Genomic DNA, 23,870 nt, shown 5'->3' on the forward strand with positions numbered 1-23,870 from the left:
TCTCATACTCCCCTCTCTGCTGCCCCTAAAGCCTCTTCCTTCCATCCTCCTACACCCCACCCTTGCTCTCCACGCCTCCTTTCAATCAGAATCTGCTTTCAGGATGGAAACTTGGGGGTCCCGCTGACATGCTAAGGGCTGTGCCCTCTTCACGTGTCCATTCTTCCATTTATCCTGTGCAGCCCAACACCTGCTCCAGGTCTCAAGCTAGGTTTCATCTCTCCCTTGCAGAATGACAACTTCTGTGTTTTGGGAGTCAGCACAGGGGTGGCAGAAAGGTCCGGGGCTTTGGAACCAGATAGACTCAGGACTGACCACAGCACAGATCTAGGACTCGTCACGTCATAGAGCTGAGCGTAGACCTGGGACTGACCACAGCACAGAGCATGGACAACCGCGGTGCAGACCTGGGGCTGACCACAGTACTGCACCCTGTCTCTGTAAACCAACGACTGCAGCCACTGGCTACCCAACAGCAGAGTGAATGGCCCCTTCTGGGTTTAATTCCAATTGTGTCTGTTGGTCTTTTATCTGATTGTCAGTACAGAGGAGAAGCCCTGGCCAGGCTAGGACTCTGTCTCCTTAGCTTACCAGAAACAAAGCTGAGAACTCTGCCACCCAGGAGGAACACCAGACTCTCTGGGCCTTGGTTGGGTTCTGGTGATAGCGTGGCTCAGAGAACTCAGCTGCCCAATTCAGAGAATGGAAAAGGAACTCACTGAGTGTATGCTTTGCGGGCACCCTGTGTGTATTTCCTAGTTTAACCCTTTCAACCTTAAAAGGTAGGTACTGTTGCCTCCATTTTATAGAGGAGAAAACTGAGGCCAAGAGGAGATGAATCCAGCAAGAAAGAGGAAGACGAAGAATTAAAACCTAGTCTGCAGAGCCCTCTCACAGCATCCTGAGGTTAGGAAGCAAGATAGAGCTATTGCGAGGCAGACCCTAACTTGGACTCACTTATGAGGGTACAGGACCCAGCTCCGCAGTTGGCCAGGTCTAGGGACCCACAGAGGCACCTCTTAGTTAGCATTTTGAGCTGATCTCTGATGCCCAAGGCGATTTTCCAAGTGTATCCAGGGCTGCCTGGGGCAAATGCAAAGAGTTGAGAGCATCTTCACTTGCCCAAGCTCAGAGACACTGCCAAGGGACGCCTGCTTTCACAGCACGAACACATCGGCTTATTATTTGCTAAAAGCAAACCCTTCAAAATAAGAGGCCAGAAGGCTGACATGTGTAATGGGATTAGGGGGCAGGGTTCTGGGACCTTCTCTGGCTGTTCCTCACTCACAGGTATGGCTTTGATCAAGTCCCTACCCCTGTCTGGGCTTGTCGGATGGGAGCAAGGGTAGCACTGGCCCTCCTCCAGTGGCCTCCCTGTCATCCTCTGAGTTTGCAGAGGGACTGAGAGAGATGTGTGTGCAGTCACCCCAAACAATTCCCTCCATCAAATTCTTCATCTAGAGATAGACCAGTGGTATTAATAGCAACCTAATCTCTTTCAAATTCTTTATGCTGCTAAAATGAAAGCAAAAATTCAAAACTGGAAGAACGAAAAAAAATCCTCCCTTCTGAGAATTCTGAGTCACTCCAGAAAGGTCAGTGGAGTCTAGGTTAACTCATTGTTTCCCAGAAGGGCCTCTGGCTCTTCCAACACCCAAAGATTAGTAGAGGGAATGTGAGAGCCACTCTGTTTGTAGGCTGTGCTCCTGAGACACTGATTGCAGAGAGGGGTTTGATCTCTTCTGGACTGGTCACAAGGCTCTGGGAGAGGCAACCCAGGGACCACTGTACGAGGCCACTGCTGGCCAAGAACACCACCCATGAGCTAGTGAACTTGGCCCTGCAGCGAGCTGGGGAGCCAGACAGATCTGTGGTTGACTCCCAGCACTGCCCCTCATGGGCAATGCGACTTTGGGGCAAGCCTTTGGGCCTCTGTTTCCTCATCTGTAAAATAAGACTAATTATAATGTTTATAATAATAGCACTTACATTATCCACCTCAAGGTTGCTGCGAGCATCGAAGGGAATGTAAAGGCCCTTGAGAAATCTTGACTCTTAATGTTGCCCCCATGCCTGCTGGCACATTGGCAGCCCGACACGAAGCCCCCCCTCCCGTGGCTGAGATGTAGGTGTTCTGCCGGTCATGGCTGGTCATGCCTGTGCTTTATGGCAGCTGTGTCAGAGCAGCCCCGTCCTGTCCTCTCCCCATGGCCCCCAGGGTCCTACGGCTGCTATTCCCAGGGGGCAGAGCCTGTGCTGCTCACCTAACAAGTGTGGGCCTTTCTGGGGTGAAAGGTTGGATGGACAAAGTAATGGACAGTTGCATAAAAGAAGATTAAGAAGTTGAGTGGTTGAACACATGGACCCACATACTGATGGATGGACAAATAGGTGCGCTTGCCACCCTGCAATAGGAAAGGCAGTAGAGGCCGAGTAGAAGAGGGGAAAGATGAGGGGCCTTAGAATCAAACTAGTCTGAGTTATAATTCTTGGCCTGCCACTTATTAGCTGTGTGATCTTGCACGAGTTGCTGCATCTCTCTGATCCTTAGTTCCTTAATATACAAAATGGAAATAATAAACAAGGTAGCATCTGAAATGCACCTAACATAGTGTCTGATATTTAGTAGGCAACTTAGAAGTGTCTGATGAATAAAAAGGAATAAAAGTATATTTGTTTGCTTTCTTTAATGAATAGCCAGGGGCAGATAAAAATATTTAAATGCGGTTTAGAGACTTTTGGCCTTTTCAATGACACCAATGATTGGCTAGTTATTCCAGCAAAGGCTTAGATAATTTGTGCCAGGAACAAAGGTAGCTGGACCAGTCAAGTTGCTTCACTTCTCTGCACCTCAGTTTTCATTGCTGTAACATGGGCCAAGCTGGGTACTTAAGCACTGGTTGGGGACAGGAAGAATACCGTCCAAAGAGCTGATGGCTCTTGGCCATGACCCACCCAACCCTTTACTGACCAAGCTGGACAGGCAGCGAGAAGAGCCCTGAAAATGGGTTAAAGAACGAGCGGCCTAGAGACCAAACATTACTAAATATTTTTTCCTTTTTTGGGTGAGTGCTCTAGATCACCACTTCCTGGAGATTATATTCTAAACTTTGCTGTGATGGATGCGAGGTCTGCATGCCCAAGAGCTCCAGCGGAACCCAGATGTCACCCTGGGGGAGGGACTCTGCTTTTACCTTGCTATTTTAAGCAGCGCGTTTATAATAATGGATGGGAGAGAAAACCACGGGGCAGGAGCAGCGTGGGAATGGCCTGAGTGGGTGGGGCTGCTGGGGCTCCCCCTGAGGAGCTCGGGGTTCCGTCCTGTCAAGTGTGGGACCTCAGCCAGCCTCCACTCTGCTTTATGCTGCAGCAGCTGACACCTCTTCGCGCTTGTCTGGCTTAATTCGCTTCTGTTTTACTTTGCTTTCTGACCCAGGGACTGACTTAAGGTCTTTCTTGAGAAGCAGGAGGTGGAAGGAGAGGAAGTGGAAATATTTCTGATGCGACTTTGGAATCCTATGGGATGGGGCTTTCAGGTCTGTGGTTTGTTGTGATTAGGAGTTCAGGATTTCAGGGACTCCCAGGGTTGTGAAAGGCCCCTGAAGTGGGTTAGGAATCCTCTGACCCTTGCCCCAGCCTTCGATGAAACTCTCCCAGGTATGGTGAGCACACTACCTTCAAAAGCAGCCCATTTCATTTCCCGATAGTTCCAACCACTAGAAAGTTTCCCCTCGCCTTGATCTCACCTTTCAGTCATTGGCCTTACATTTACCCTTTCGGGGACAATAGTACTATGTGAATGGCTTTTAAGTATCTGCAAAGAGATTTTATTTCTTCCTGTACCTTCTCTTTTCCAGACTAAAGGTCTTTAGCTCTTTAAACACAAATTCTTGTCCTGCTTCCCCTTTTTTGAACGTGCCCCAGCTTGTCTGAATCCCTCTTAGCATGCAGAGCACAGTACACTTCATGTAGATTAAGACATAAAAGTGGAACTGTCACCTCCCCTGTTTTGGAAACCATATTCCTATTAAGACAGCCTGGAGGCATGCACAATTACACATCATTTTAAGAGTTTTCTTGGGACGTGTAGTCCACTTTACGGGTAGAATTGGGGTTGGGGGGTATTCTTTTGCTACCCTCAAACCCTGCTACCACACACTTTGCCCAGCAACACTGTTGTCACTGCTGCTGAAATCCAAGTCGAACTGATAGAAATTAATCACAGAGCTCCCCTTTGGGCAACGCTGATGCCAACGTTACTCATTACCTTAGTATCATTTGGGCTGGGAGGCACAGCACGCCATGGCCCCCTAAGAGCTAGGTTAAATCTGTCTTCTTGGCAATGACCCACCTTCCTATCTCACCTCCTCCCCTAGGCCTCCAGGTATCCTGTTCAAGGAAATTCAGCCAGCATTTCAGGGTTCATGGCTCAGTCAAAAACACCATTTCTAGCATGGAATCTTCTCTAAAACTGGGTTCCACTCGTCCCAGTTTCTGGAGTCAGGGACCGTTTTCTGGGATCCTGCGGCTTCTCACTTTCAAAGTGTGTACCCCCTTATCTTGTTTTCCAGCTGCCTCCCACCACGGGACTCCATGCTCCTTGAGGGCCAAGACCACACCCTCCTCATCTTTATGGTAGCGCAGGTGTGCGTGTTTGTGGTGAAGGAGTGAGTGACTCCGCTCACGGATCATGTACGTGAGATGAGATGTCTCGCGCCAGCCACCAGGGGTCACCCCAGCGGTTTCAGAGCTGAATGGGGCTCACTTTCCACCCCAGAGAACGACAGACGTCAAGATGGTGGTCACAGGGACTAACACCCCGGGGCTCAACTTCTCCAGTTCTTTAAATACAAGTCACCAAGCATTTCTGGCTGAATCTTCTGGGTGTCTGTCATGTCAGTCCTCTTGGCTTCCTCAGGGAGCTCAGTTCAGAGGTGTGTGTTGTGTGGGGCGTCTGTCAGCGCTGTGGCCCCGTCCGAGCTGCCCCACAGCTCTCTGGCTCTAGGGCCTTCCCGAGCCCTTTCCGTGGGACAGGAAGAACGCCTGGTGTCACGGGCGGTGGCGGGGCTTCCTGGCTTCTCCTCCTGCAGCCTCCAGCAGACAGCACCTTGCATAGGACCCAGGGCACAGTGGGTACTCAGTAAATGACAGTGTCTTCTGTCTTCCTCGTGTGTACCCCAGCAGCCCCTAACTGTGGCCGAGGGCAGGGCCTGAGGATGACGTCTGCGCCTGGTGGTTTTCATCTGCTGACCCCCAGAGTAGCATTTTCAAGGAATCTCTGAAGTTGCAGAACCAGACTGGTTGTTGGTTCTTCAGGTCCTTGGAGGTGTCCGCCACCCCTCTTAGGGCAGGGGACTTAAAGGAGTTTATGGGTAGGAAGAGGCCAGGCAGAGCCCTCTGGACTCTGGCCAAGCTTCTGGGCTACAGAACAGCATGCAGGTAAGCCTCTGTGAGCACCTGCTCCGTGCTGGGTGCTCTCTCTCTTTTCATCTGTCGGACAGTTCTACATGGGAGGCATTCTTAACTCTGTTCCCCTGACAAGGAACCAAGGCTCAGAGGTGAAGCCAAAGTTCAAGATTACATAGCCAGTGAGTGGCAGAGCAGAGACTCAAATCTAGGTATCTGGTTCCAAAGCCTGTGCTCTTTCTGCTATTTCTGCTATCCTACCTCTCCAGATAGAGACCTGACATGACTTGTCCCCTTTTCTAGGAGGAAACAGAGGATCCAGACCCACTGACTCAGGTTTATTGGCGAGATTTTGGTCCTACACCTCTTGACTGGCAAGAAATGTGAGAGTGTGAAAGCACAGTTAGTACTTACAAGTAACGGTAGTTAGTAGTTACAAATTAGTACCAGTAGTTACCAGTTAGTAGTTACAAATCAACCCAATTCAAACTGACTCAAACACTAAGAGACTTAATTGTTTCTGTAACTAGCTAGTTCAGAAAGAATTCTGGCTGCAGGTGAGCTTTGATCAGGGCACCAGCTCCGTTTCTCCGCAGGTTTCCTGGCTCTGCTCTCCTCTGGGTGTGTCAGTTTTCTCCTCAGCCTGCCTTCCTCATGGAAGCAAAATGGTGTCCGCAGCACCAGGTCTCACATCTGCACACTCCACCACCCAGAGCCAGAGAGAGCATCTGGGTCCCAGAACACTGCCACGTGCTCATTGGCTTAGGCTGGATCCACTGTCCATCCCTGAGCCAATCACTGTGGCAAGATGGATGAGATTATGCTGACTTGGGTCAACCCCAGCCAGGCCCTACCCCATGGGGTAGCCAGGCCTTACCCAATGGAAAGGGGTAAGTATGGCTTTGGGGAAGCAACCTAAGGTTGCTCGGGGCAAGCACTGCACAATGCATAGGAGATCCACCCTGGCTGAGCCTCCAGACTCATGACTTTAGCAGGCCTGACAGGTCCAATGAGGGCTGTCCTCAAGTGAGAGAGCCCCATACTGACGGTCAGAAGAGCTGTTGAAGGGCATGAAGTGAGCCATGGGGCAGGAAGTCAGGAGATACCATCTCTTTCTCCTCCCTTACCTGGCCAAGCAAGGCTGTGTGGTATAGTGGCCTCCAAATCAGGAAGACCTGGATTCAAATGCTTTGTTCTTCGTATGATTTGGGGCAGTGGCTTCTACTCTCTGACGCAGTTCTCTCTTCCATGAAATGTGAATAGCAATGCCCGCATCAGAGATCATCGTAAGGATTAAATTAGGCGACGTCGGGAACGCTCCTAGGATAGTGCCTGGCACCCAGTAAGCTGCTCAACAAATGGTTGACGAATACAAGTCTGGCTCCCAATGCAGTGTCCTCCATCGGCTATGGCTTTGAGAAGTTTTTGAAGCACTCGTCTTCCTTCTGGGATGGCTGTGTTTACCGTACGGCCCAAATTAGACGCGAAATCTCTAAGGTCACCTCTGACTTTGTAAACAGAGCCAGAGAGCAGGAGGAAATGCTATTCCAAATGCCCTCTGCTTGCCTATTTTAGCCCTTATTGATGTAAACTCAAACAGGCTCACTGTGGCTTGTGGCTCCTGGAAACGGGACCCAGCATGGGTCAGGGATGGGAGTGGATTTGACTTGTCCTTTTGGCGTCTCCTCAGCCTGTGGAGCCCAGGCCTCCTGGAGCATCTTTGGGGCTGACGCAGCGGAGGTTCCGGGCACACACAGCCACTCCCGCCAGGAGGCTGCCATGCCCCACATTCCCGAGGACGAGGAACCCCCCGGAGAGCCACAGGCAGCCCAGAGCCCGGCCGGCCAAGTAAGTGCCTCCTCCCTGCCTGCAGCCCGCCCGGCCTGGGCCACACCAAGAGCCCTGGGCTGAGGCCACAGGGTTTGCCACCAGCCTGTGCAGGCTGCAGTGGGCCTGGGGAAGGTGTGTGGCTTCCACACCGAGGAATAAATACCCACAGGTCATTTGAATTGACCAAGGCCCCCACATATCCTGAGAGGGGTACCTCCTAGGCTGCGTCTCACTGAGGCCTCAGGGGGAGTCACACTGCCCTCCTAGGGTGGAGAGAGGCTTGGAGGAGAACCGTCAGCATGGCAGGTTCACTTAAAGTGAACCCACTTAAAACAAAGATCAAAATTTCTTAGTATTGGTAAATAGTGAAAAAGGATTTCAGTGAGATTTTATCATAAAAAAGGAAATGATGTAAGTAAATTAAAGGGGCTCGTGGAGGTTGTTTGGACAAATGAAAAGGTGAAGATGAGTTATTTTAAGCCACACATATTACAAAATATAGCTTACGTGATCATTTTTAGAATGAACTTGGAATTAATCAAGTGTGTTGATTTTGGTATTGGTATATTTTGTATGCCGACAAAATGATCACAACCTTCACATTTTACTTTATAGCACCTTCATTAAAAGATTCTGTTTGTTTAGTATATTTAAGGGCTTCATTCATTTTCCTAAGGAGCTGTTTCAGTCCCTCAATATTCAAATTGTTGCCTCGTGAAGAACCTTTCTTGCCATCACTCTCATAATTTGGACTTCACTTGTTCACTGGTCCAGCTCCATCTGCTCCTCATTGGTCTAAGACCTTGTATGTGAAGTTCTCGGACACGGTTTTCCGAACTCTATGAACTTTGCCGTTGGTTTGCACTGAACTTATATCATCCTTTTGTATCTGACAGTTCTCCCAACTGCCCCGAGCCAGAGGAACAGACACATGTGAAGTGAGGGAAGATTGTGTGAGTGAGCATTAATTTGATAAGTGGGCAAATTCTAGGTGAATAGTTTCATGTTATGGTGACATTTGTTTTCTTTACACATCATAACTGTGGGAACTAAGATAATAAATACTTAGAAAAGAATGGCCTCTTGTATCCCCATATCCCAAGCTCATGGGATTGAGATGTTGCAGAACTTGGCAGCCTTGGAGAGCCCTTGAGCCAAGCCCCCGGGCCTTTGGCTGCAGGCACCAGCTCAGGGCTTCACTGAGCCCCGCTCCTAGGAATGTCCTGGGCTATGGTAGGTGCTACTCATCAGTTGCTTTCAGTGGCTCTGAGTTGTTCCTCTGCTCCTCTGCAGGTGACATCTAGTCTTCCCCAAACTGTGTACTCTGCTGTTGCCCCTTTCCTGCTTCTACTCCTCACCACGTGTGCACAATTCCCCCAAAGAGTTGCCAACAGTGGACTGTAAGATTTAACCAAGAGAAAATTTGCTAATTTACTAAAAGCTTGGAGTTTAAAGAAGGGAAGGACAACACAGAGTAAAACATATCTGGATTCAGATGTCACTGGTCCCCATCCTCAGGTCACGACTTTCCCAGTTTCTGTCCCCTGAGCATCCTGAGCCTCAGCCTTGGACCAGTTCTTGCTGTGGTCATCCCTGACCCCTTCCACTTCATTCACAACGATAGTGCCCTTAAGCCAGATTCTGATGCAAAATCTAGCTTGCAGATCCTGGACAACTCCCCCAAACAGCTGCCACGCCCTGCTCCCTAAGAATACAGATGTTCATAAACAATAAATAAATGAAAGATGGGGGAAGATGCAACTCTACCCTCAGTGAAGAGGTCCTTATACACTGAGTTCAGTTCCTCTTGGTTCCAAACCTCTCTAATTAAAAGACACATCAAGCCTTCTCCTCAAGAGATATAACACCAGACAGCACAAAAACCTGCTGGCTTTTCTGACCATCATGGCTTCAAACCACACATAGGTGTAGCTTCACGGGGTCAGGGGTGAGGGCGAGTTTCTAGAGGTGGCCAAGCAGGGGCTTACCACACAGCTGAGGGTCAGAGGCCCTAGCTGAGCAGCAGAAACTCCAGATTCCAGGCCCCCACAAGCTCACTTTCCCTGTGACCTTGAGCCAGAACCAGACTTCTATAACATCGACCATGGGCCCTCATGGTCTCTGAAGGTCCTTCAAATACTCATGGGAAGACAGGACAATAAAGAGACTGTTTGCAGGTCCCAATAGCCTCTGCGTTGCCAGCCTCCAGCAGGAAAAGGACCCATGAGGAACTCGGGTGAGCTGGAGCCAGGATGCCCAGATCCTATAAGAGAGGCCCATTAGCACAGGATTTTGGAATGTGAACTCTGGAGTGAAACCGCGCTGGGCTCAGGTCACAGCTCCTCCACATCCTGGTCAAGAGACCTGATGTTGAGACTGTTAACTTTTCTGTGCCTCTGGTTCATAATCTCTTCTCAGAGCAAGTGTTAGTGGCTGCCTCCTGGACTCTGTCTGTTCAGCCCAGCCCTTGAGGGCCTTCTTTGGCCTGAGGGACCATGGAGCTTGGACAGGTTAGACCCCAGACTGAAGGCCACATCGGATTCAGTATTATTTTATTCTCTGCTCTGACTGACAGGCACTGGGTCTCCCTGAGTTCTCCAGAAGTCCACAGGCATCATCAGTGAAGAGCATCTCCCTCTATTGTACCCCTCAGACAACCCACATTGGGCTTCTTAGGCAGCCACAGCCTCAGGGGAGGGTCAGGCCTTGTGAGCTGGGCCAGAGTCTCTGGGGGCTGGAGCCTGGGTCCCTGAGAGCAGCAGAGGCCAGGGAAGCAGGGTTGGCCAGGAAGGCTGGGCTGGAACTCCCGGTACTGTGTGAATTCCCACTCTGTGAAGCAGGCAAAGAACAGAGCATCCTTCTGAGTTTACTGCTCCCTGGGGTCCAGCCGTACTTCTGATTCCTCCGGCCCCAGCCCTCATTTCCCATCGCAGACTCGAGCACTAGCTGAGGCCTCTCACGCAAAAGCTATAGGCCTAGATCCTGGTTTCCTCTCTGCACATGCATACACGGACACTCACACACACACAGACGCTAAACACACCTTCACACACACACAGACTCAGACAGACAGATCCTTTAGGACCCTAATCAGAAGCTGTGATCAAAACCCACAAAGAAATAAAGCCTCCTGACAATGCACTCTGTGAGACTGTGTCCTGAACAGTGCTTCCTGGTTGGCCCTTGAATAGGGAGGGGCTTAAAGGGGTGAGCTTGTAGCCAAGAGGTTCTTGCAGGAATAGAAGCTGTCAGAACACAAGCCTAGGACCTTAGGGGACCACCAAACAACAGGATGTCAGGGCTAGAAGGGATCTCAGCTCACCTCCAAGTCCCTTCCTCCAAAGGCAGGCAAGATTCTGCACAGTGTGAATCACCCAGGAACTTGTTCACTCCAGATTCCTCCACCAACCTAGACCCACTGAACCAGCGTCCCCTGGGGGGTCTGTGCCGTGACTGGCAGCTCTGCTTCCTGATCAATCTGGAGCCTGCCTCCCTCCTGACTCTCCCTCAGTTCTGCCCTCACAATGGCCTGTCGTGGGGGGAAGACCCACAATGCATGAAAGCAGTTTTTGCGTCTTCCCAGAGCCTCTCTGCCTCCAGTTCCTCCAGATTTTGCTGCCATGACAGCTTTCAGAGCCTCCCCCTGCCCCTCCCCTGGACACATACCAGCCTGTCTCTGCCTCACCCTGGAGTACCAGACTTGGCTCCAGGCCCCAGAGGCAGTGTGACCAGGACATCAGCTCTTTCCAGGCCTGTGGCCAGCAGCCATATTAGAAACTCCGTTCACTGGGACCACATGGCCTCCTCAGAGGGGCCTTACAAACCTGAAGGTGTGGAGAAGTTCATAATAACTATACGAGCCCAATTTTCACGAGCTCTCACTTCTACCATCCCCCTCCAGGGGTTTCAGGAAGCCCCCAGGGACAGGTCACTGTAAGCTTATAAGCCGATTTCACATCTTTCATATCATCTGCTCCAGCATCCCTCCGGCCACCGCTCCCTGACCACCTGCTTATCCTGCTCTCCGTTATCCACAAAACCACTAATAACAGCTAACCTCGTGCCTCCAGGTACTACACTATTAACTCATTTAACTTCCAAGCCACCTTATGAGGTAGGTGTCATCATCCCCATTTCATAGCTGAGGAAACTGAGGCACAGAGAAGTTAAGTTCCTTCCTCCAAGGTCACACAGCTTGTAAATGACATGCCCAGGATTTGAACGCAGGCAGCCTGGCCCCAGAGTCCACAGTCTTAGCCTCTGCCCTGCACTGTGCACTGTCGGCTTTGTCTCTGGGGCTTCTGTGAGAGGTGCCTGGACCAAGGGTACACTGTCCTCTGCTCCCAAAGCCACTTGTCTGAGAGGGCTGACGTGGGCCCTGTAGAACTCACCACCACATGAGTCCTGAAGCACCGGAGCTGGTGGCACTGGGTCTCATTAAACGCCGTCTGCCTCTGCCATCCTCTCAGGTGTATGAGCCCGTGCAGCCAGGGGACAAAGCTCCATGTCACACATCCTGCCAAAACCCCGAGCTGCCCACGCCCCATGCTGTGCAGCCCGCTTCCTCATTCTCCTTCAGCAGGATGATGAAACAGCCCACTTGTATGGGCATTGGCCCCTAGAAACCCAGGCCACCATGCTGTTCCTACTTCAGGGCACACACACCCGTTACTCTCACCCCAGGCCTCCCTGAGCGCCTACTTGGTACTGCACTTTCTGACCCTCTAGACAGAAATTGATGCTTAACCCTCATATACAGCAGTGTCTGATTGACAAGACCACTGCAGCGCTCAACTAACCAGCAGCATCCCTACTCCCACCTCAACCCCTATCCCTAAATGTCAGTTAACTGAAAATGAGGTTGGAGTGTTTTCTGGAGAAGCAGCCCACTGTGTGCGGCCCTAACAGGAAGTGATCTCTTTGTGGAGCTCCTAGAAGCTCTCACCATGAAGCTGCAGGTCCTCCCCCTCTTTTGGCCCAGAATTGGACAGCATGGTAGCTGCCACCATAACAAACCTGGAACTCTCTCCCTGCTTAGCGTAGGAAGAGACCCATCCAGGCTTACCACCATCATCCCACACGGCTGTCCTTTTAGGAGAGTTCCAAGTAGTGTTCCCCAAACAGCCAGGGAGTTCCAGAAGGTACAGGAAATGCTTCCGTTTCATAGAAACATGAGATATAAGCTATGTGGCAGAGTGGAAAGGGTTTGAGGTTCACATCCCTGAGTGTGAACCTGGGTAAGTGATTCATTATGCCTCAGTTTCCTCATCTATAAGCCAAGTGTTGCAGTAATAGCCCCCACCTTCCTGACTTACCCAATGAGAATGATCGTACCACGCTTCCTATGTGACAAGCACTGCTTTAAGCACTTTACATACAACAACTCTAGGAGGTTGGTGTGATTATTATCCCATTTTACAGATGAGAAAACTGAGGCAAGGAAGTACACTCTAATCACTAGAAACTGGGCAGTACCTTGAATACTTCACTTGAGGATTTTGAATTCATACTAGTCTCCTCCCACCCTTTGCAAGAACAGCCTCCATTCAGATCTTCAATGAAATCTCTTCAAATAAATTCTCAGTAGAGCGTTAGAGTCTGATGTGCAAGATGTTGGAGACATCTATTGGGTACCTGCTATGTGGGCTCATCCCCGAAGGTAGATATTATTATAATCTCTATTTTATAGAAGAAGAAACTGAGTCTCTGGGAGGTTATGTAATTGTCGAAGGTCATATGGTTGTGTCATGACTGAATGGAGATTCAAACCTATTTCTGCTGAGGTGTTCCCGCCACCTTTGCCTCCTTCCCTGGCCCCACCCAGCAGTAAAGCCAGTGTCCTGGACACCAGAAGCCCTAGGCATGGGAGGCAGGTTCTTGATGCCTTATAGTCTATGGAAAAGAAGCTTGGAAAGGGTCTGGAGGACTGTTCCACCAGGATGGCTTCTGGTCAGATATTAAGAGCTGTGAGATTGTAGCTGTGGAAGTGTCTGCAACAGAGCAGAAAGTGCTTTAGAAATGTTGGTTATTACAAATGGTCAAGAATGTATATTACAGTTATTTGTCCTTAGTTGCTATTGTGAGCAATGGAGTAGCTTGTCAATTTTTGTTTCTCTGGGTCCCCTGTCAGATTGCATGCCAGCTACTTAGGGTCAGGGGCCACGTGTGTATCTCTGACCCTCAGCGTTGGCTCTAGCATGTGGTAGGAGCTTAGGGAGGGAGTGAGGGAGGGATGGATGGATGGATGGTTGTATGATAGGCTGGGTGGATAAATGGCTGTAAGCATGATTTAATGCCTGGACTTAAGGGAGGAGGAGATGGACAGGAGGGAGGAGGAGAGGATAGAAGATGACAGATGAATGGCTGGCTGGCTGAGGGATACCCGCCTCCCCCACAGAGTAAGGCTAGTAGACACTGTGTGCACTTTTACACTCCTGAAGTCTGCGGCATGAAAGTAAAAACAGTGATGAAGAAGGCAGGATTGTCTGGGGGTGATTGACCCCTGACTGCTAGGAATAGACTGGATAATGGCAGGAAGGAGGGTCCACGGAGGCAGGGCAGGCCGTGGGTGCATGGGGAGATCCACAAGGTGGGTGTTGGGAGCCTTCGGGGAGCCGGGATCTGGTCCTCAGCGCTTGACAGGGATGAGCCCCAGGTCCAGCCGAGCTCAGCAGAGGCACTTCTGCTCTCTCCCATGCTCTTAGGACTCACTGCTGGAATAATCATTTTTTCCCAAGTCCCCAGAGAGTCCTTTTATCCTGTCACAAGAGTGCTAAGTCCTCTTTGTGGCCGGGGCCCCCTCTCCAGAGGAAGTTCCTGTTTGCCCTCCAGGCTGTGAGAGAGGGACCTGGGGATACAGCTGCAACAGTGCCCACCCTCCATCACCATCCTGACTGTCATGGTCACCCTTAAAACAAGCCTGGAAAATGGGGATTATTAGCTCCACATAATGTTTGAGAACTTGAAACTCAGAGAAGTTAAGTGACTTGCCCAAGGTCACCCAGGAGAGATGCCAGTGTAGACCTCCCGACTTCACCACCCTACATTGCCACAATTGCCTGCACAGTCCCTTTCCAGGCCATCTGTCAAGGTCCAAGTGCAGGAGCCAAACTCCCCACTCCCTCCTGGACTGGGGCTGATCTGTTGCTCAGAGCTTCCGAGCCAGGCCTAAACACGTGACATTGGGGAAAGGAAGCTAATATTCCCGTCTGTGACACTGGCCTATATTTATCTCTGCACCCAGGCAGTTAGGAAACTGTTGTGCATTCCTGGGAATTTATGAGCGAAATAAACATTTAAATGTTTCTATAAGGTTTATTTAAGGAGAACAAAATGTGACCCGCTGGCTTATTAAAGGGTGAGTTGCTGGAAGATGACCCGGCTTCCGTGGTGCTCGGCTGACTCCAGGGAAGGAGAATGAATCCCTGGGGAGGCTGGGCCCCTGGAAGGTGAGAGGGGTGCCCCTGCTATCTTTGCTCCTGCTGTGTGTTCAGCCTGGAGGGCTTCCTGGAGGAAGGGGCTCGTGAAGGAGGGTGCAGCTCGGAAGAATAAGAGGCATGTCAGAGGGCTGCAGGGCACCAGGAACCAGGGGAGGTGAGACCCAAGACCTGGAGAGAACTTGTAAGGGCAGGGTGTGAGGCGGGACGGCCAACAGGCTTGGTGTTTGTTTCTTCCCCTATTTACCAGCTGTGCAGCCCTGGACATGACATGTCTGTTTTTTGTTAGTAATGTGGGATTGAAATGGGAAAAGAGGGGAGAGAAAAGAAATGTATTAACCCCTATTCCACACTCAGGGCTTTTGCTTTCATCTTCTCATTTCCTCTGCAGGATTCTGTGAGGTCAGGAGGTATCATCACCCCAGGTTGTTCATGGGTGTCCTGAGGGTCATTTGTGGAGTTGCTGGGAGGATTGTGAGAAAACACCCGGGAAGTGTCTGGGACAGGGCCCCCCACATGCAGTCGGTCCGAGTAAATGTCACTTCCCCCTATCCACATTTGTTTCTTTTCTCCTATGCGTAAAAGGCATCTCTACTTTGTCTGAGATGCAGATGGTGAGAGAGGGAGTGGAGGCAGGTGAAGGTGGCCTTGGAGGTGGGCTTCCCTGGGAGTCATTGATTGCTTGGGCTTATGTGGCCAGATGCCCCAAGGAAGATGCTCTGTGGCTCCATGACCAGAAAGGTGAGGCCCTCCTAATTTAACTCCAAAAAGTTGTTCAGATGCAAAACTAAGAACAACAGTCTCCTCAAAACCAAATTCCAAAGTCATTAATTTAGCCCCAAAGTTGCCAATAACAGAATATAATATCTGACACTTATTGAGCATTTCCTAGCTGCCAGTGCCCTTCTGCGAGCTTTCCAGCTGGAGCTGCCAGATTTAGCAAATGAAAATACAGTTATGTCCATGCAATATTTGGGACATACTAACACTAAAAAATTATTTGTGGTTTACTTGAAGCTCAGATATAACTGGGTATCCTGTGTTTTATCTGGCAATCCTATTTCTATATCAATCTGTGGAATTCTTGTAACTACCCTGTGAAGTAGTTATTTTACAGATGAGGTAACCAAAGCACAGAGAGGTGAGGTCACTTGCCTAAGGTCACACAGCTAATATGAAAAGCTGTAGCGTGAATTAGTGTGGCCCTGGAACCTGCTGCCCTTGATATCCTGAAGCCAGGAATTTGCACGGCAGACTCTGTGTTTGAACGTGCTGACCCACAAGCTATCTTGAGGCCCTGCCTTCTGTTTTGGCAGCTCAGAGTGCGAGCAGGGATGGGTATTTACACTGCATTAAAACCTGGCAGAATTCACCCAGGGGGCCCCTGGAATCTTCCCACACTCTCTCCTGATTACTGTCTCCCAAGTGCCTGCTAAAGTGAAACCCAGCCAGCACAAGGCTGAGTGTTCCCCACAAAAACAGTTTTGCAGAAAATTAGAAGTTGCCCAGAGCTTCCTGTGAGCTGATTAGGAAGAGAACAATTTGATTTTATTACCATATATTTTGCATGCATTGGAAGGAGAGAGTGAGGACGTTCCAGGACATTCCATCAGGGGATTAGAGGATTTCTCCCTGATTGTTTCGTGCCTCCTGGTTTTTAAGCAGCTTCAGATTGTGTGTGTCTGTGGTTACATGCTTGGCGCTTGCCACCCATGGCTTGTTTCTGCCTTTCTGTGTGGGGACCTCTGCCCCTGACCTTCCTCTGAGTGAGGGTGCCTGCAGCCCCATGCATGACAGTCACCTCAGGAGAGCTTTGCTGCAAGTGGCCTTTTGCCAGGAGGCAGGCCAGAAAGCAGCCTCTCCAGTGCCTTGCAGACTAGTTATCTCACAGCATCAGCATTAAGGGCCTCAGGCCTGGGCACCACCTGGGATGGGGTGGGGGTGGGGAGGAGGGTACTTCCGCCCCACTCCCCATCCCATTGTGCTAACTGGGAAGCATTTCAGAGGCCCGCCTGGTTCACCTTTGTCTGCCCAGGCCCTAGCATAGACCATAGCACATCCTAGGCATTCAATAAACGTTTGCTGGGTGAATGGACAGAACAAAGCATGATAATGTGCGCGTGTTTACAGACTGGCCTCCTCTTAGACGCTAAGACTTTTGAAAACCTTTGTGTCGATCATAAGATGGGGGGAAGGTGTAAGCAAGTGAAGGGTCAAAGGGCAGAGGAGAGGTGAGGATGGGAGTTAAGGTTTGTTCTTTCGTGTCCTCTGGGGTGAGCGTGAAGAGTAGACTTTTTTTTTTAATAATTTTAATCAGAGTATAGTTGATTTGCAGTGTTGTGTTAGTTTCTACTGTACAGCAAAGTGAGTCAGTTATGCATATACATATATCCGTTCTTTTTTAGATTCTTTTCCCATATAGAGTATGGTGTAGAGTTCCCTGTACTATACAGTAAGTCCTTATTAGTTATCTACTTTATATACAGTAGTGTGTGTATGTCAATCCCAATCTCTCAATTTATTCCTTACATTGGTTTTTCTGTCTGCTGAACCATGCTCAAGGCAGGCTCTCTCAGCCTGGCCCACGTGGATCACAGCTTCATTGGCTTTCAGATCAAATAGTTTAACTTCAGGGTCAAACCATGGGTTCTAGAAGGAACATGTATTTCTCTTTATCTGCTAGGGATGTCAGTATTTATCAAATTGTTCCCTTATTTTTATAGTGTCATGTTTTTATATCATGTATTTTATTGTTGGTGACCTCAAATTGCTTTGGGAAATAGTGTGTCAACAAAATTAAATAAATAAATGAACGGTACTCCACATACTTAGCAGCCAGGATCTATGAAACTCTCGGAAATGGGTACACAGTGTAACCTCAGCACCACCACCACAATTTTATTTTTCAGAGCACAGCATGCGGAAATTAATGTGTGGTCCCTCCTGCCCCCTCCGTAGACCCAGCCCATCGGCACCAGTGCATGTTGCGAATTTGTAAAAGCCCCTCCCCAAGGGATGGCAGAAACCATATGCTATAACAAATGTGAAAGTGATATTTTAGTCAAAGTGTGTTTCTTTCGTTTACCAGAGGATTCATACAAGAAAGAAATTCTCTAAATATGATAAACATGGAAAAGGTGATTTTCAGAGGTTAAACGTTCCCCGTAGAAATAAACTCCACCCAGGGAAGGAACCTCACACATACTATAAGCATGGTCAGTGTTTTGATTGGCATTTCCATGGTAACAGTCACCCATGAGGCCATATGGAAAGATGCTCCATCAAGATGTGGTGGAAGTTACATGTCCACGAATAAGTCCTAGAGATCTGTTGTAGAGCACAGTGCCCAGAGTTAAAGATGCTGTATCGTGTACCCCCAACTTGCTAAGAGAGTAGGTCTTATGTGTTTATCATCACCACCAGCATCATAAAAAAGAAGGCAGGAGGGAACTTTGAGAAGCGGTGGATAGGTCTGTGGCGTAGATTTTGTGATGAGGGTTTCACGGTGTATACTTATCTCTAAACTCATCAAGTCGTGTATGTGAAATACATACAGCTTTTCACATGTCAATCAAACCTTAGTAAAGTGACTCGAATTTAAAAAGATGACTTGGGTGGAGGAGGCTTTAAGCACAAACCTCCTACACTCCAGAAAACCAGGACAGGCTAAGAATCATGGAGCAGTAACACAGATGCTTTTGGGGCCAGGCAGGGAGTGTAAATGTTTGAAGCAGGCCAGTGGGAGCTGACTCCAACCAAGGGTTACTCGGCAGAACTGTGGACACGAGATGAATGGCTTGATCTCTTGGTTTTTCAGGAAAAGCAGGAAATCCAGACCTGTATGGCAATTCTTCCAATTATAAAATGTTGGTATATAACATAAAAACGTGTAACTACTACTCACAGCAACCAGGCCCCTAGATCTCCAATCTGTACCTCTGAGCTCAGAGATTAGGCTTCCGAGGATGCTAATTCTCTAACTGAGATCCAAGAGGCCATATCAGCAAGAAACCCTTTTAGTGATGTGAAGAGAACCCTCTGGAAAAACTTCTGCCCTTCCTGCTCCCCAGAGAATCTGCCCGATAGAAACACTCCCCACCCCATTCCTTCCTCTTCACTGACTCTCCCATTTAGCTTGGCCCTACCCACCCCATCTGCATCATCACCTGCCGTGTTGACAGGCTCTTTCCCCCTCTTGACCTCAGCAGCTCCCCTGGGTGCTGTTCTACTTGATGTCTTCAGGTCCCACACCACAACCCAAGATCCCGCCTGACCCCTTGGAAGGGCCCAAGCCTCTGCTGCTTGCTCGTCTCCCACCAGTGAAGGCTGGTGGACAGAAGGTGGGGAGAACTGAGTGGACCTGCTGTTCCTTTGAGTGACAGCCATGATGAATGGGTGTTTGTAGATCAGATGACACTTATCAAAGTACACGCACATTCATCATTCCAGCTTATTCACACACGCTGATTCTGAGGCCGCAGGCCTTTGACTATTTTATAGTTGTGGGAACTGAGGGACAGTGCGACAAGAGGACAAAGCAGGTGACCAGCTCATCACCAGCCCATCAAGGTGAAACTGTCCACAGAAGGAGACGTTCCTTTTGGGGAACTTTCCTGAGTGTTGCTTCCAGGAGAAGTCTTTGATAGAAGGATGGATATCTGTGCTCTTGGAGGGAATGGAGCTCTGGGGGAACAAGGACAGAATGGCCAGTCCTGGCCTCAGCCGCAAGCATCACGCTGACTCCCTGTCACTCTACCTTGGCCAACTGTGCGTACCCAACTGGAGAGTGACACAGCTCCAATTTACTAGGGAGTTCCTCAGAATTCCTGTGGGGCAGATGGGTGCTTTAATAGTAGGGCCTCTTCCAGCATCTCAACCAATGGGAATCACTGGGATCCATGGATGGATCTGCCCTCAACATGTCTATATTTTCTCTTTGGGCAGTCAAGTTATTCCCACGCCTAACCCTCCGTGTTCCCCAACTGCAAAACCACAAACACCAAACTCACTGGAGTAGCACCCAAGGTCCTTCAGAAGCTGGCTCAGCCTCTTATTCTAGTTTCATATTTTGCCTCTGAATTAGGCTCCTGGACCTAATTATAACATGTCAAGCAAGTCTCTGAAGCATTTTCAGGAACTGAGGACAAGAGACCAAGTATTATAACAAAAGATATTCCCCACGCTTTTATCCAAGGGTTTGGGGAGCTGTAAGCCAGGAACTGTGGATGAAGACCAAATATATATGAGGAATGTATTTTGGTCACCTGAATGACCAAATGTATACATTTCTTATAGATCACAATATCACGGCCCCCACCCCTGGACCCTCCTATTTCACATACTCTGTAGTCTATGCTCCAGCTACATTGTGAATCCCTAATGCCCAGTTATGCCTTTTGCTAATGCTGTTTGTTCCCTTTGCCCAGAACCTCTCCCCTAATATCTTTGTCTTACAAGCTCCTATTCATCTTTCAAGACCTAGCTCAAATGTCCCGCCCTCTGGAGAGTCTTCTCCAGCTCCCCTCATAAGAGAGTTTTCTTTCCTTTCCTTTGAGCGTTCACGGAATGTGTTTCATCCCTTATCATCTTATATTTATTATAAGTATTAATTACTCCTCTGTATCCCTTGCTTGGCTCTGAACTCTTGAGGGTCTTTGTACCTCAAACTGCCCCTGGCACATGATGAATAACTAAACTGTGTTTGTTGAGTGAGAGAGAAAAGTAATCTGACAGTAATATTACCATTTATTGAAAACATCAATCCTGTGCTAGGTGCTCTCTCAACATTATTTTTAGTCCTCACATCAACCTTATGAGTTAGATTTCATGACCGTGAGGCTTAAAGAGGTTTAACAACATGCCCGAGGACACACAGCTAGTAGACAACGAGCAGAAATTTGAGGGCAGTATGATTCTTCCAAAAGGCAATGCTTCTTCCTACTCCTCCTACCCAGGCAAAGTCCCTGCCCAAACCTCCCTTCCGTGTGCTCAGGGATTCTGAGGGCTTCCCTGTCTTCCCGTCACTTCAGCTCCCTCCTGCTGAAAGGTCCTGGAACACAGGGGTCCGGCATTCCCTGGCTGGACTCAGAGACTCTTCCCCAGCTCACCTGGCCTCATGTTTGAGGCCCAAGGAGGGAAGAGATGCAAATGAAAATGGGAAGAGCTGGTTTCACTAAAGGTTGTGGAATTTAAGAAGTCCGGATGGCACCCACTTGACAACAAAGAATGATGTGAGAATGAGAGAGGGCCTCCTTCCCACCTTGCAAGGAGCCAACACCTGCATACCAAGGGCTCAGCCTGGCTCTGCAAGTGCAGCCCCCAGGCCGTGGTTTCAGCAGGGCCAGCAGAGGTAAGAGCACTTAATGCCCAGGGTTTCCAGAAAGACATGACCTCCAGAGAAAGTGGCCGTGGGGACCCACTGCCCTGAAGCTTCAGGAGGCTACACCAGTAGGGCTGGTGGTGTGACAGGCTCGGGAGCACAGGGAGACAGGCCTTTGGCTTTGGCAGGGAGAGTAGGGCATTCGCAGAGGGCCCAGACAGCACATGCCAGTAAGGGGTCAGGGCAGAAGAGGGTTATATGACAAGACCTCTGGAGAGTCTCCCAGACATAACTGGGAACAATTCTGAGATGGAAATACTGCAATAGCAGGTGCCAGAAGAACCAGAGAGATACTGTGTTACTGTTAACTGGTCCTATATTTTCCCCCAGTGCACTTAGGTGTAGGAAAGCACAGGCCAATGTGCATCTTCATGGATCTTACTGTATATCCTATACAGTATTGCTTTTATTTCATTCATTCATTTACTCACTCAACAAATGTTTATACTCCAGATAGGGTTTTACAACTCACACAGCCATTAGCAGCATAACAGTATACCAGTTTCACTACAACTTCTCCAACCTAGGATGTAATAACTCTTTCATTTTCATGGTTAGTAGTTTGTTCTATTTTGTTTAGTAGTTGCAAACTATCTCAAAAATCTAAGGATTGGCTCCTAACTTTTGTTCTTATTTCAGAAATGTGTATTTAGTTAAACATTTTTACAAAGTTACAAAAGTTAAGGCATGTTCCATTACCCACGGAACAAATCACCTTTGTGGAAATGTCACAATTAGCCAAATGTGGGGCTGTCACTGAGTATTGGGAATGTGTGGTGTCACCGCCTTTTCTGCTGGCCTCCATCCTTCCCCAGCCAGGCTGGCTGCAGCCTCAGGACTCTGCACCATTCTTTTTCTACGCTGTTAGAACTAACCAGGAGTGGCTTAGCGATTCCCTAATCATAGTGCATGAAATGTGGACCGAGTTAAGCTCGGTGAATGGAGACACCGCCTTCTTTTTTTTCCTGAATGATCCAAATAAACTGCATTTGACCCTTCTCAAGAAGGCTCTGAGTGTCCTGATACTGGAATAGAGGCTCCAGATCCAGCTCCTGGGAGCTTAACTCCATCTGCGTTTTTGTTCTAAACCACCAGGGCCTTCCCACCGCAGGAATATCTTCCACTCCGCCCACCATCATCCTGACTGGGGATGCCAGTTCACCGGAAGGAGAAACCGACAAAAACCTGGTCAACAGGTACATCCTACGTGCCTAATCTGTGCTGTAAAGGGCAATACTTCCTAGCAGGTGGGATTAGACAGGTCTATTTTTTTATAAATATTTTTTCTTTCTTGATCATTTTATTGATGAGATACAATCAAGCAGTTTCTCAAAATGGGAGCGAGAGCTTGGGATTTTTCCATTATCTTTCCCCCCGAAAACTATTTTTTCTCTCCTGGATTTGGCTCTTTGCACTTTGCTAACCTTTAAGAAAAACACAACTCATAGCAGGGGAGTTTCCTACAATAACTGTCCAGATATTTGCAAACAGACCTGAAAGATGTGAATTTTTGACTAGTATTCTGCCTCTGGCCAAAGTGGGTCATGTGTGGAAGATGACCTCCTGGGAGGGACACTGGCTCACATGCACAGAGATATTGCTGCCTCGGTTTTACACAGCACTAGCCCATGCAGTGGTTTAGCTGGAATAAGACGGTCTAAGTATCATCTGCAAAAAGTTAGGAAGATAATTCTAATGCAGATATATAGTGAGCATGTGTCAAAGATTTGTTTAACTCATTAATGAGGGGACCATCAGGATAACAAAGCCAGTTCAAAGGCGGGTACAAGAAATGGATGTACATAATAAAATCAGTAAGGAGGAGAAGAGAGCTGGAATAAGATAGCTAAGTTAGATATAAAATAGGTTAATGTTTCATGGGGCAATGAAAACTGTATTTTTATCTTTTCTCCCCAACAGAAATCATCTGCATCTCCACCAGGCAATTATTCACATTTTATGAGTTTTCTGCAAGTTAGATATTCACTCAGAGTCTGAGCCCTAATAAATAGTAAATAGAGTTACAAAGGGCAGTAGTTCAAAAACTTGAGCGCGTCAGGATCACCTGGGGTGAGGGTGGGGGGCTTTTTCAGTCATAGATAGCTGGGCCCCATCCCCAGAGTTTCTGATCCAGTCGGTGGGTGGAGCCTGAGAGTTTGCATTTCTAACAAATTCCCAAACTTAGACAAGCTTGTAAGATGATGCTCTAGGATGACTTTGAGAGAATATGCAAGCGTCTGGTTGCCTATTTACAAGCTGTGGACAGATTTTCTTAACAAGAGGACTCTGTTCTGTCTTTCAGAGCTCACAGTCCCCAGAGGAGGCTTTCTCACCGACACTTGAAGGTTTCTACTGCTCCACTGACTTCTGTGGGTAAGGGCTAGGCAGGTTTGTCTCATTTCTGCTACCAGAGATAGGGGTCCAGCTGCAGGTGTGTTTGAGTAGGAAGACTGAGATCTCGCAGCTTGGCCAGGCTCGGCCCCTTCTCCTATCCTGCTTCTCAGATAAGTCCATCCCTACAAGCCAGCAGGGCAAAGTCAGTCAGCCCTCTGTGTTTGAGCCCAGAAGAAGCATGGTATCTGACTTTAATTTGCTTTGGTAAAAAGACAAGTCTGTGGCATAAAGAGGAAGATGAGGCAGTCAACGAGAGACAGGACAGCTGGGTGAGGCTCAATTCTGGGGCTCAGGTGGTAGAGCCCTCTGACCCCTGATAGGCCCGCATCCACGTAGGTGTGTGCTTGAATGCAAGGCTGGCTGCCGCCGTCACCTACTTCTCCCCCAGGGTGCCTCAGAGTCTGCTCTGGACCATCGGAACATGG

General features: G+C 48.9%; 1 protein-coding gene across 6 annotated transcripts in view; it reads left to right on the forward strand.

Moving 5' to 3' along the window:
- The window catches only part of IRAG1 (inositol 1,4,5-triphosphate receptor associated 1), a 120,843-nt gene that overhangs the window by 37,529 nt on the left and 59,444 nt on the right, over nt 1-23,870 (forward strand). For 2 of the 6 annotated variants that reach the window (XM_057750589.1, XM_057750590.1), the window contains exons 2-4: nt 7,097-7,254; nt 22,147-22,247; nt 23,354-23,424. In XM_057750589.1, coding sequence (XP_057606572.1) covers nt 7,097-7,254; nt 22,147-22,247; nt 23,354-23,424 — 330 coding nt within the window. Of the gene's footprint in view, nt 1-7,096; nt 7,255-8,149; nt 8,190-20,902; nt 21,022-22,146; nt 22,248-22,971; nt 22,994-23,353; nt 23,425-23,870 lie in introns of those variants that run through there. The other 4 variants (XM_057750592.1, XM_057750594.1, XM_057750593.1 and 1 more) reach the window with 4 other exon arrangements.

Source organism: Hippopotamus amphibius, chromosome 9 (assembly GCF_030028045.1).
Source record: "Hippopotamus amphibius kiboko isolate mHipAmp2 chromosome 9, mHipAmp2.hap2, whole genome shotgun sequence".
Taxonomy (NCBI): Eukaryota; Metazoa; Chordata; class Mammalia; order Artiodactyla; family Hippopotamidae; genus Hippopotamus; species Hippopotamus amphibius.